Genomic DNA, 13421 nt, shown 5'->3' on the forward strand with positions numbered 1-13421 from the left:
TCAATGTCCTATACCCTTTATCATGGGTATATGCTTTTATATTTTCTTTTTGTTTTTTGTTTTTTTCTGTCTTTGTTTTTAATATTAAATAACTCTCATTATATGTAATGTAAACGGTGAGGTTCTTACATAAGCCCCCCAGGGTTTCTTACCTCACCGGCACAACAACTATCACGTAATGTTTCCCTCGGAAATAACTAACATGTCCTGTAAATGTATACAAAAATGTTGTGCAAATAAATCAAATCAAATCAAATCAAAAGATGGCCAAACCCTGTCTAACTACAACATTCGGGAAAAATCCACCCTCCACCTGGTGCTGTGCCTGAAGGGAGGCATGGAGATCTTTGTCAGAACACTCGCAGGAAAGATCATCATCCTCGAGGTTGAGCCAAACAACACCATTGAGAATGTGAAGTCCAAAATCCAGGACAAGGAAGGCATTCCCCCTGACCAGCAGAGGCTGATCTTTGCCGGCAAGCAACTGGAAGATCGCCGAACCCTGTCTGACTACAACATTCAGGACGAATCCACCATCCACCTGGTGCTGCGTCTGAGGGGAGGCGCTATACTTATCTTTTTCAAAACCCTCACCGGAGAGACCATCAAACTCATGACCGACAGCATTGAGAATGTGAAGGCCAAAATCCAGGAGTGGAAAGGCATTCCCCCGGACCAGCAGAGGCTGATATTTAACTGTGAGGAACTGGAAGATACCAAAACCCTGTCTGACTACAACATTCAGACAGGATCCACCGTCCTCATTGGAAAGAACATCAGCCTCGAGGTTGAGCCAAACAACACCATTGAGAATGTGAAGGCCAGAATCCAGGACAAGGAAGGCATTCCACCTCACCAGCAGATGCTGATCTTTGCCAGCCAGCAACTGGAAGATGGCCGAACCCTGTCTGACTACAACATTCAGGAAAAATCCACCCTCCACCTGGTGCTGTGTATTACGGGGCACATCTTTGTCAAAACCCTCACCAGAAAGACCATCGCCCTCGCCGTTGAGCCAAGCGACACCATTGAGAAAGTGAAGGCCAAAATGCAGGTCAAGGAAGGTATTCCCCCTGACCAGCAGAGGCTGATCTTTGCCGGCAAGCAACTGGAAGATGGCCACACCGTGTCTGACTACAGAATTCAGGATGAAGACACCCTCCACCTGGTGCTGTGTCTGACGGGAGGCGGTATGTGGATCTTTGTCAAAACCCTCACCGGAGAGACCATCCCGCTCGTGGTTGAGCCAAGCGACACTATTCAGAATGTGAAGGCCAAATTCCAGGACAAGGAAGGCACTCCCCCTGACCAGCAGATTCTGATCTGTGAACACCAGCGACTGGAAGATGGCAGAACCTTGTCTGACTACGACATTCAGGAAAATTCCACCCTCCTGGTATATCGTACTGGAGAACAGTAAATCATTCGAAACAAAGAGTCCGCCCTCCATCTTGTTGGGGAGGGCAGTAAAATGATTCCATAGTTTGAATTTTGTGAGTTTTTTTTTTAGATAAAAAATGTATGCACGACTCAAAATAAAGAATTAAAATGTACTACTTATGTGCTTTTATTAAAACATAATTGAACATGGTATTTGTTACTGGGAGAGATAGATTATTAATTGTATTGTTGGTATGCTGTTGCAGGTGGTCTTAGATCCTGTAGCTTTTACATGAGGGACTCTGGGATATAGGCACACTCCCGTCACTGAGCTAATCTGTACAGGGGCGCAGCCATGGGTGGGCCTGGGTGGGCCGTGGCCCACCCACATAGAGAGCTGGCCCACCCAATCGATTTAGCAAAAAAACATTTTTGGTGAATGTGATTCTTAATTTTGTTACGATTACGGTGATTTGTATTATTGACACCACCTGGGCGAGTGAGTCGTGACTCGTGTAACTTTCCTGACTTTAAGCTGTGTATGTGTTCAACAACACAGCCATGCAGCCTTGCAGTTTAAGTGCAGATTTCAGCTTGGGAAAAGCAGCCTCCAACGGGTTTGGGTACGTGGTTCATAGTCACTATTGCGTTATCGTGGTATTCCTATTCTTGCTATTATGTTGCAAATGATTGTGTGTGTGTGTGTGTGTGTGTGTGTGTGTGTGTGTGTGTGTGTGTGTGTGTGTGTGTGTGTGTGTGTGTGTGTGTGTGTGTGTGTGTGTGTGTGTGTGTGTGTGTGTGTGTGTGTGCGGGCAAAATAACATTGACAGCTATGGCAGGTGGCGAAAGCTTGCCAGACCTATGCCAGGCTAACAACGGTTGCTAAGCTGGCATTGGACAGTCGCTTCTGGGGTGGGGTTTAGCGAAGGGTCCACACAATTTGGACATGTAAAAATTAAGACATGTAAAAATTGAGACATGTAATGTTGTAATTTACAGCGGAGTAAGAGTATAAATAGTCTGAGAGTCCCATAAGCAAATGGGGCTCCCAGGTACCAGCTATTACACAATGCATCTGGCTATGACAGGACTGCACAGGGACGGCATGGTTGTATACTCTCAGCCGGCATAGCAGTGGGTCCAGTCAGTGGAGTTCAAAACTAGCCAAGATATGCTGAACCAAATTGAAGAGAGTCCCCGATTTATCACTTTTTGATCAATCGTTAAGAGGCAGAACAGCGACTGATCATCATAGAGTTGGTCTCCTAAACTTTAAAGGGTAATGAGTTTTAACTTTATGTTCATGATTCTGATCAAACATAACTATTTTAAGTTAAATCAGTTACATGCATCAGTAGGACATACTGGTGCATACAGGTGCTCTGAAGAATTTGATTCATTTGATTGATTGATGTACTTTATTTAGTAAGACATGATCATTTATAATTTGTCTGTTCTATTGAATTTGTACTGATTGTTAATTATGCTTATTACTGCTTATTTTTCTGTATCGCATTTCCTATAATAAATGAACCTGCAGTTAAAGAAAGTTGTAATTATTTAACTATATCACCAAGATGGACTGAGGTCCACTATCGGGTATTTATACTGTGATTTGTAAAAACGTAGACTTCATAGTTAATGCTTATAATTGAAAATGGGTGTGGCCTCATGATGGAAGTGTCTGTCAGCGAGCTGGAGCGAGTGTCTTATGACATAGGCTAAAGTGCATTTCTAGGTGTGGATCTGTATACACTATATAGGAATATGACCTGTTGGACAGGATGTTTGGTGATGAGTGCCATTTCAGTAAGTACTGAGATATCAGATGATTTGTCTCCAGGCAATAACTCAAGTAAGCTTACTGGAGAGTAGGCTATTCTATTAAATGTTAGTTAAATGATTACCTTAACATCTTTGTGAGCACTCATGCACTGTGTGTGTGTGTGTGTGTGTGTGTGTGTGTGTGTGTGTGTGTGTGTGTGTGTGTGTGTGTGTGTGTGTGTGTGTGTGTGTGTGTGTGTGTGTGTGTGTGTGTGTGTGTGTGTGTGTGTGTGTGTGTGTGTGTGTGTGTGTGTGTGTGTGTGTGTAACCAAGAACAACCCAGACACAAATTTTAGAATAGGACCCTGTTATTGTGCGGCACCAGTCGGCCAGCCTCGCAATAACACTAAGTGTAAAACAGGAAGAGGGAAAAAGAGGAAGTGTAGTTCCACACGTGTCAGATGCAAGCAGCAACCAGAGAGCATGAGAATCTCCTTCTGCTGGAAACTTTATTCAACATTTTGTTCAACTTCTTTTTCTTTGACTCTTTTTTGTGATACCGTACGTCAAGCCTTAAGGTAAGATATTTTCTCTGTTTGACTGATTAAAAGCACATGTGATAAAGACTAGAGACTTGGGCCTATGCCATTGGTGTGCCATAGCCTATGTGTCACTCACCAGGAAACCCCTTTTTATTGCCTATTACGACATCATATATTGGTGACTGACAAGCATACATAGGCTACTCATCCAGTTTTACCACATGACTTAAACAGACTTTCTCGTGTCTTAAACATTGTAGTTTATTTATTATGATAACATGACATACAGTATGGGTCATATTGCTCTATTGAGAGAAGCATTTGCACATATTCAAATATGTGTTGTTACATGTAGCCTATACAACACCGAGACAATGGCACATTCTGTGGTTTCACTTGAAGTAAAAGTATAGAGAAAAAAGATGTTTAGTTGAGACTTGAAATACTGTAGACAGTGAAAATGTTTAAGTGACACATCTGTCACTTCTGGAACATTCCTGTGAATGTAGATGAGTACATACTGCCATCTAGAGGCAAATCAGCATGACATGCCAGCACATAACATGCAACCTAGAATAACACAATGTGGATTTTTGGTGGTAGAATATAGGCTACTGGTGTTGATGTGAATGTATGGGACACAATGAAGCCTCAAAACTAAGCTACTGTCGCCTTTTAAATTATTTATAAAAGAATACTGAATTTCACCTCACCATTTTTAAATTCATTTATCTTCATTTATCTTCCCCTATAAGCGTCATTGGGTTATTAAACTACTGCCTACCATAGGTGGAAGTATAACATGTTAAGTCTTGAATAGTGGTCAAACACACAATCCTCTTTTCTACACCACTTACCAGACAGTCAGCATGTCTACAGCATGTATTTATGTGTGTATATGGTACATGCAGTTGTATGCACATACAGTACAAACTGATTTGTACATGCAGTATATACAGTACATGAACACATGCATATGTATTTGTAACTTTTTTCATCATCACAACAAGACTAAATTCCTTCTTTGCTTGTCAGCTGTGCCTCATCCATTCCAGAGGAGACCATGGCTTCCACTCAGGTAGAGATATTCAAGGTGTTCTGGCAAATATAGCAACTAAAAATAAGGTGTACCTTGATCACATGTTATTGTTATGCTTGATACATACATGTTTTGCTACTCCTTTTGACAGGATCCCTCTGTGAACGTGGTGAAACTTGTCAGGTGGCTCAGCACAGATTTCCAGTGCATTCTGCAGCATGCACACTCTGGAGACATCGTTGATGACAGAGAGTATCAACGACTGAAGAATAAAGCACCGCCAGAAGATGCTTGTATTGACCTTATTGATACACTGATGTCTAGAGGAGAGGGACCTTCATCTGACTTCCTTGAACTTCTCAAAGATCCAGAGATTCTCAGCACTTATAATACACAACTCAAGGACTGGATTCTTTCTCTTGAGCTGCCAGGTAATTAAATAAACAATCCTATATTGAGAGAAGAAATGTGTCAGAAATGATTGGCTGCTCTAAATGAAATAATAATTAATTATGAATAATTATAATATTGATAATAATGCATAATAATAATAATAATAATATGTGTGCGGTGGGGTAGCTAACAGTAATTTTCTTCTCTCCCTTCTCTCACTCGCTGTTTGTTTGCTCATCTCCTCACAATAAATAATGGTTAATAACCAGAACTTTGTACAACCAATAACTCCATCCATCAGGCACACACTGGCACAATACAATCACAGAGGTGATTATGATGATGATAAACACAATGTTTTTTAAAAAAATCATATTTTCCCTGCTCTGTGTGTGTGTGTGTGTGTGTGTGTGTGTGTGTGTGTGTGTGTGTGTGTGTGTGCGTGTGCGTGTGCGTGTGCGTGTGTGTGTGTGTGTGCGTGTGCGTGCATTTGTGTGTTTTACATTATTTCCACAGAAGTGAATGTCAGTCCTCCTGGACTACAATGGACTACACTTCATTAAAACAGGATGTGGGTCCATACAACTACAATATTAATGTGTTTTCAAACATTTCAATTTTCATCCACAGGACCAAATGAACCACTGAGAGTACTCAACTTTTCTGTTGCAGGTATACAGACACATTCTCTTCCCAATTCATTCTCAATCGCTTTAGAGATCACATGTACAAGAATGTGTATATATATATATATATATATATATATATATATATATATATATATATATATTACAGTATGTTATATTTTCCTTTGCTTAAAGACAAAGAGCTTTTCTTCAAAAAGACTCGAGAACTGTCAAGATTTGTGGTGCAATAATGATGACCTGCAAAGTGAGGGTACATGAGGAAATGGCCGCCAACGTCCATGCTGACAACACATTCCAAGCACGCGTAAGGATGATCCTTGACTGTGTGAACAGCAACAGGGCAAGATTGCCTCGAAAACAGATCTGGTCACCTAGTCACTGCAGGACCACAATGGAAACAAGCCCTCAGGGCTTTTTGTGCTATTCTAGTTTTAGCATTATTGTATAACTGTACTTTTTGCAAACTGTTAATAAAGTATTCAATCAATCAATCAAAGTAAACTTATTTTGAAAACAAGGTTTTGTTTCAAACAATTGATTTTGTTCGTAAATCGCTGTGGAATAATTGGCATTATGTATTGTGTGCCGTTCATTATTGGTCTTGGAACATAAAGTAACTCGACAGGTTGATGCAGGCCTGATGTTAAAGACCAAGACCACTTTGGTAGAGGTTTGGGTTGTGTATAGTAGTTATCTTGCCATGATGTAACTCCAAAGGTGGACAAGAAATGAAAAAAAATTGCTCCAATGATTAGAAATTGATAATTCAAAATATGATCCTCATTCACTTACATTGGACCTAACCCTAACCCTAACCCAGACTGGATCCTTGGATCCCGATCCGGATCTTCAAATAGTCAAATCAACAGGAAGTTAACTTTTTTATTAAAACAAAAAACTGTACTGGGTTTGGTGATGTTCTATATTGTCTGAATCAAATTGGTTTGCGTTCGTTAGTGTGCTAAAAGAGTGGTCAATGAGAAGCATATTTTGAATTATCAATTTCTAATCACTGGAGCAATTATTTTTCATTTCTTGTCCACTTTTGGAGTTACATCATGGCAAGGTAACTGTTACACAATGCAAACCTCTACCAAAGTGGTCTTGCCCTTTAAGTGGAGCTCACCTCACATTTGTTTGTGGTACCCTATGTAACAGGTTTGCTATTACAGTACATACGTTTAAATTTGTTATCTTGTGTAGAACATAATTTATTTATTTTAAAGTGTATGGTGAGTTTCACAGATATGACTTGATTTAGTAAAGAAGTATTTTTTTTTTGTCTGCAGTTTAAACATTTAACTTCACATAAATATAATTGAATTGGATTTTTGTCGAATCCATACTACCAGGATTATTTAGATTGTAAAAAGGACCACTATGCTACAAATAAAGCCAGCCTTCCTTTTATAGACTTTACGCAACAGGCATAAAAAAGTATGACTCTCCTTCAAAACCCATCTAAAAGAGCACCTACAGGTGGCTGCAATTTGTGGCCCTGTAAAAAGCCCCCGACCCACCCCCAAATGTTAACTGTACATATTCTTCTTGTTTTATTACTACTCATATATTGTAAAAATACAATATATTTACCATTTTACCATTTAAATGTCTTGATGAATTGAATACACAGGACCTCAGGAAACAAGCCCTGGACTTATTGGGTAATCCTTTTAGCATTCTTTTGTATACATCTGTGCCACCGTGCCTTTATGAAAACAAGAATGAAGCAAGAAGAGAGGGAGGGGCAGAGAGCATTAAACCAAGCTCTAGTTTCATTTTAGTTTCATTTTAGTAACAGTGTGACCAGGGTGTGTGACCAGGCGCGCTGCATCCACACTCACCACCACAGGTAAATGACTTCCTTAAGTTCTTCAATGTGTTTTATTGAAATCAGTTGAAGTTGCTAAGTCGCCTGCTTTCTTTTTATAATGTCCACAGGTTTGTCAGGGGCTTCAAATACGATATGAAGTTGTATTCATTTCCTTTTTGCCGATGGGTAGGAACGTGATTCATACGTCATCCAGTCAGGGCTATCTGTGGTATTCAACAACAGTGGTGGAAAGTAACTAAGTACATTTACTTAAGTACATTTTTGAGGTATTTGTACTTTACTTGAGTATTACCAATTTCCAAATTTGACTTCTACTCCACTACATTTCAGAGGCAAATATTGTACTTTTACTCCATACAATTAAACACATATTATTATTAATGTATTAAACATACATTAACCACTTTAGCCCTATTTTATACATCGATGCGACGCGTTCTGATCTTGTAGATCGGCTATTTTCAAATATTTTAGTACTTTATTTTTTGTACTTTAAGTACATTTTGATACCGATACTTTTGTACTTTTACTCAAGTAAATGTTGAATTCCGGACTTTTACTTGTAACGGAGTACTTCTGCATTGCAGTATTGATACTTTTACTTAAGTAAAACATTTGAGTACTTTTTCCAGCACTGTTCAACAATACAAAATACCAGAAGCATTACTGTAGCCTATTCATAAATATGAAACGTGTAGTATGGCTTTTCATATGACCTGCTTTACTGGAGTCATGACTGGAGACATACCTAAGCCTCGTGAGTTTCTTTTTTCACGTCCTCTTTAGGGTTAGGGTTAGGGTTAGCAGATGTACAAGCTCTCAGAGTGAGTGACGCGTTGTAAGCTTGTGAGCTTGTATATCTGCATTTTTTTAATAGCCAACTTATAAAATAAGGATAAAGTGGTTAAAATGATTGTGATGCTGTATTAACACATTTGGCTGGAGGCTGGGGACCCCCTGGACATGGTTACCCCCCCCCCCCCCCCCCCCCCACACACACACACACACTTTGCACCAATGTGCTAAAGCAGGGGTCTTCAACAGGGGGTCCGGGACCCCTAGGGGGTCCTCAGAGTTACTACAGGGGGTCCGCCAAGCCTTTATGTGATATGATTTTTTATTTTTACCTTAACCACTTGAACCCTAGCATCCCTTCTCTGAGGAGAACTTTACCAAAAAATAGCAGATCTACAAGCTCACAACGCCTTGCGCTGCGAGGCGTTGTGAGCTTGTAGATCGGCTATTTTTTGGCAAAGAGGTGTTTGGTGTAGAGGGAAAATAAGAGCAGACCAAGTAAACAAAAAAAGTTAAATCTGAAACACAATTTCATACAATATAGAGGGGGTCCCTGGCCCTGCTTCATCTCTCTCTCAGCTAGGGGGTCCTTGGCCTGAACACGTTGAAGACCCCTGTGCTAAAGCTCAAATCTAAAATGACACAGATGCTTTCCCGGATTGACTGGGTTATGACATCTGTCATTGTACCTTTGAGCACAATGTAGGTCTTACTTTTTCACTCTGTATGGGAGAGTGTATCATGTCAAACTCTATGCCCGAAATACAGCATTTTGATATAAATTGGATGTATTGCTGTATAGTCCAGGGGCCAGCACTGATATTCAACACAAATTGGTACCATCTAAGGTGACCGTAAAGTTTTTGTATTTTTGTCTTCCTACATGTCTCTAGTTTATATTTTGGTATGATAACCCTTCCAATCTTGTAGCTTAATGGCAGTTATCACTACCTACCGGCTAATGTATCCGGTAGGAGACACAAAGTAGAATCTTTGTGTCTCCTACCCCGGGCATCAAATTATTGCGACAAAAAACAAATATATCCATGTATTCAAGGCTTCATGGGGTGTGCAATTGATAGAAAATAAATATTTTTTTGGGTGAACTCCTCCTTTAAGTTTTTCAGGGGGACTCTCTACCCATTCAGCTATGACCACCCCAGACCGAAGGAGGGTCAACTTTTACAAGCTTATGGAAAGCAGTCTTTTTGCAAACACCAAAAATCTGAGAAGTTATCAATTGCACACCCCATGAAGCCTTGAATACATGGATATATTTTGTTTTTTGTCACAATAATTTGATGCCGGGGGTAGGAGACACAAAGATTCTACTTTGTGTCTCCTACCGGATACATTAGCCGGTAGGTAGTGATAACTGCCATTAAGCTACAAGATTGGAAGGGTTATCATACCAAAATATAAACTAGAGACATGTAGGAAGACAAAAATACAAAAACTTTACGGTCACCTTAGGTGGTACCAAAATATGTCTTGGCCCCTGGACTAGTAGCAGCGATGCACTCTTTCACTTGCATGAAAGAGCACATGGATCAGGTTCGTCTTATGAACTTAGCCGTGATTGTGTGATTGGCTTTAATATCAGAATGTGTTTCACAGTGCTACAACATATGATGGACCAACAGGATGCTATGTTGGAGAAGCAGGATGCTATGTCAGAGAAACAGGATGCTGCGTTGGAGAAACACGATGCTATGTTGGAGAAACAGGATGAATCCCAAGAAATGCTGAAAAAAATTGGTAACATGCGTAAGTAAACAACAATAACGTCTCATTAGTACTTGGGCCGCTTTTTTTCTGTGTACACCAAATGTCTTCGCCAAAAATAGCCAATCCACAAGCTCACATGACGTTGCAGCACGTTGTGAGCTTGTAGATCGGCTGATGTTCCCCCCAGAATATGGATGCTGGGGTTTGATGAAGCTAAATTATATTATTATATTGCTTGGCATCGATCAGTCTGTTTTGCTAAAACTTGAGAGCTGTGAACAGAGGGCCTAAAATGCTATCTGTCTAGATAAGGCCGCAATGCAAGGAGTTATGGTCGCATGTCACATCTGCTAAGGGAGTAGAGTGCATGGGAGAGAAGTTTGCGCTAACAAGCTCAGTAGAAGAGATCAAATGTTTGATTGTAAACAAATGTACAGTGGTGGAAAGTAACTAAGTACATTTACTTGAGTACTGTACTTAATACAATTTTGAGGTATTTGTACTTTACTTCAGTATTTCCAATTTCCAATACTTTTACTCCACTACATTCATTTGAAAACTTTAGTTACTAGTTACTTTTCAGATATAAATTATGATATAATAAAACATACATTAACCACTTTAACCCTATTTTATACATAGGCTATTTGAAAATAGCAGATCTACAAGCTCACAACGCGTCGCATCGCGACGCGTTGTGAGCTTGTAGATCGGCTATTTTCAAATATTTAGTACTTTTACTTTTGGTACTTTAAGTACATTTTGATGCCAATACTTTTGTACTTTTACATTCTGGACTTTTTCTTGTAACAGAGTATTTTTATTTTGCAGTATTCGTACTTTTACTTAAGTAAAGAATTTGAGTACTTTTTCCACCACATTTGCTGGTGTATGATGTACGTGTTTGTTGTGTGAATGTTACACAGTAAATACATCGTTCTATTACCATTCAATATTTCATCTGAGTCAAGGGATTTTCTGATCTTTTGAGAGTTTCAATTCCGTTGAGAATATGAGACTGGAGTCCATACATTATTAGCAAGGATTTGAATTTCCATGTCAGGTTGGGGGGGGGGGGGGGGGGGGTAGATTTTGACTTTTACAGGGGCCAGTTTCGAATAATGGATCATGTTTCACTGACAGCTGTCTGATGATTTATTTTTCTATCCCATTCATGGTTTTTCCATCATCAACAGTATACAACCTCAGTATCACTGCTAAAGACAGCCGAGAGATTAAAGACATCCGAGAGATTAAACCTGAGGAGCTGATCTTTATTTCCAAAGCGCCCGTCATGAAAACTGACATGTCAGAACTCTACAAAGGAGAATACCAGAAATTTACAGTGGCCTTCAAACACTATCCAGCCTCCACTAGTCCAAGGTTTGTGGCATATATATTTTAATTCAGGGGTCTTCAACACAGGGTCCGGGACCCCTAGGGGGTCCTCAGAGTTACTACAGGGGGTCCGCCAAATCTTTATGTGATATGATTTTTTTTTTTACCTTAACCACTTGAACCCTAGCATCCCTTCTCTGAGGAGAACTTTTACCAAAAATAGCGCTGCGAGGCGTTGTGAGCTTGCGTTGTGAGCTATTATGTCCATTAGAAATCTTGTATTATTCTTCAACTGTATTGCATTATTTTCAATCGTCTCTCTCGGGTGGAAACCTCCTAATATGTCCTAAACTGTTACAAAAAGAAAAAATAACAGATCTACAAGCTCAAAGCGTGTCGCTTCACGCTGCATTTCGAGCTTGCAGATCTGCTATTTTTTATCTTTTGTGTGACGCTGTAGTATGACCAAGTAGGGCGTTAATTTACGAAACAAACACAAAAAGTTAAAATATGGAGATAAGAGGTTTCTGCCCGATAACAATGAAATGTATGTTATTATATGTATATGTTATTTGTTGTCATTTGATTGATTATCTTGCTGTAGTCAACCGACACTGATTTGGGGGATTAAAAAGGCCCCTTGGTTGCTCTTCCCCACTCAGTTCACGCTGGGCAAGTTCTAGCCGGTTGAGTGTCTGAAGTTTAAACCGAAGTATACCGGAATGGGGCGGACGTAGGCTACCGCCCAAGGAAATGACGTTAACACTTTACAAATCTGTTTACAGTCTCTGTGAATTAAACAAGCGTTTTGATTGGTCAAAAGACATAGTTTCTGGGGGAAATACGTACGACGGAAGTCCCGCCCCTATAGACACTATTTACATGCATTATTTAGGGCGTGACCAGGCTTTTCTCTTTGCAGATGAGTAAGGCGAGGAACGAGGCTACACTCAGTTATGATTGTCTGGTCCCTTTGTGGGTGTGGCCTAAGAGAAAAGTGTCTGTTACATGGTGGTGTGTGTTACCTTTTCTACTCTACTAGAATTACCTCTGGGTTTATGCATGGGTGTATTTTGTACCATGTAATACGGTTCAGGATTTAAAATACGTCACTCTTCAACAACTAGCCATACTATTTTATACTGTGTATACTTAAAGGAGAATACCACTCAATTTCAACATTGAATTATGTCTTTAATACACCTTAGAGCTGTTGTGTGTGTAAATAAATAAATAAAAAGTCCCCCCCCCCCCCACTGATCACATGACCTCAATCAATTATCCAGTTCTAGGCAACATAGAAGGGGGGGGTTCTTATTTCCACACAACAACTCGGTTCTATGGTGGATTGATACAGTGCATAACGCTGATCCTTGAGCAACCAGATGACTTTATTTAGGACTCCTTGGGCAAACACATACCGTCATAGGCCCATGTTGGCTTTAACAACTGTTGTGTTTAACATTTTCAAATCAGTTATTTATGTTGGGGGATGAAAAAAGTCTGTCTGTCTAATGATCAAGCTGGATGGTGAGAAATAACCTTAACTAAAAATGTAAAATAAATATAATATAACATTAAGCTGTATTGGACAAATATCTGAAATCATGTCTGAAATATTTGAAACTAAATATACAATTATGCCCCCTTGTGGCTCTATTTGGAGTGACACCAGCAGAAAACCATTACACCTACAAATAAAATGCCATGGCTCTCGCAAATGTACTTGCAAGGTAAGGTGGTATTAAAGGCCATATGTAACATGTACTGTTACAGCGGATGCAACCTATTGTGAGCTTGTAGATCAGCTATTTTTGGCACACGGCACCGTTGCATGATGGAGCATAAATTATGCAATAGGTGGAAACATTAGAAGATTGTGTGAACCTACAGTCTGTCTCGAGAGACTACTATGACAGTAACCTCTGTTTTGTCATCTGGAACATGCATTCAAGTACCAA

At 39.8% G+C, this 13421-nt stretch overlaps 1 protein-coding gene across 1 annotated transcript; it reads left to right on the top strand.

Annotated features, from left to right (window-relative positions):
* Window positions 1–337: 337 nt before the first annotated feature.
* LOC311047948 (polyubiquitin-C-like) lies at window positions 338–1420 on the top strand (the record flags this gene model as incomplete). The annotated part of the gene is made up of 1 exon (XM_084060898.1): window positions 338–1420. One exon carries the CDS (start codon window positions 338–340, stop codon window positions 1418–1420), a length of 1083 nt encoding a protein of 360 aa, XP_083917024.1.
* Window positions 1421–13421: the final 12001 nt, after the last annotated feature.

This window comes from Gymnoscopelus microlampas (genome assembly GCF_963454915.1).
Source record: "Gymnoscopelus microlampas genome assembly, chromosome: 6".
NCBI lineage: Eukaryota > Metazoa > Chordata > Actinopteri > Myctophiformes > Myctophidae > Gymnoscopelus > Gymnoscopelus microlampas.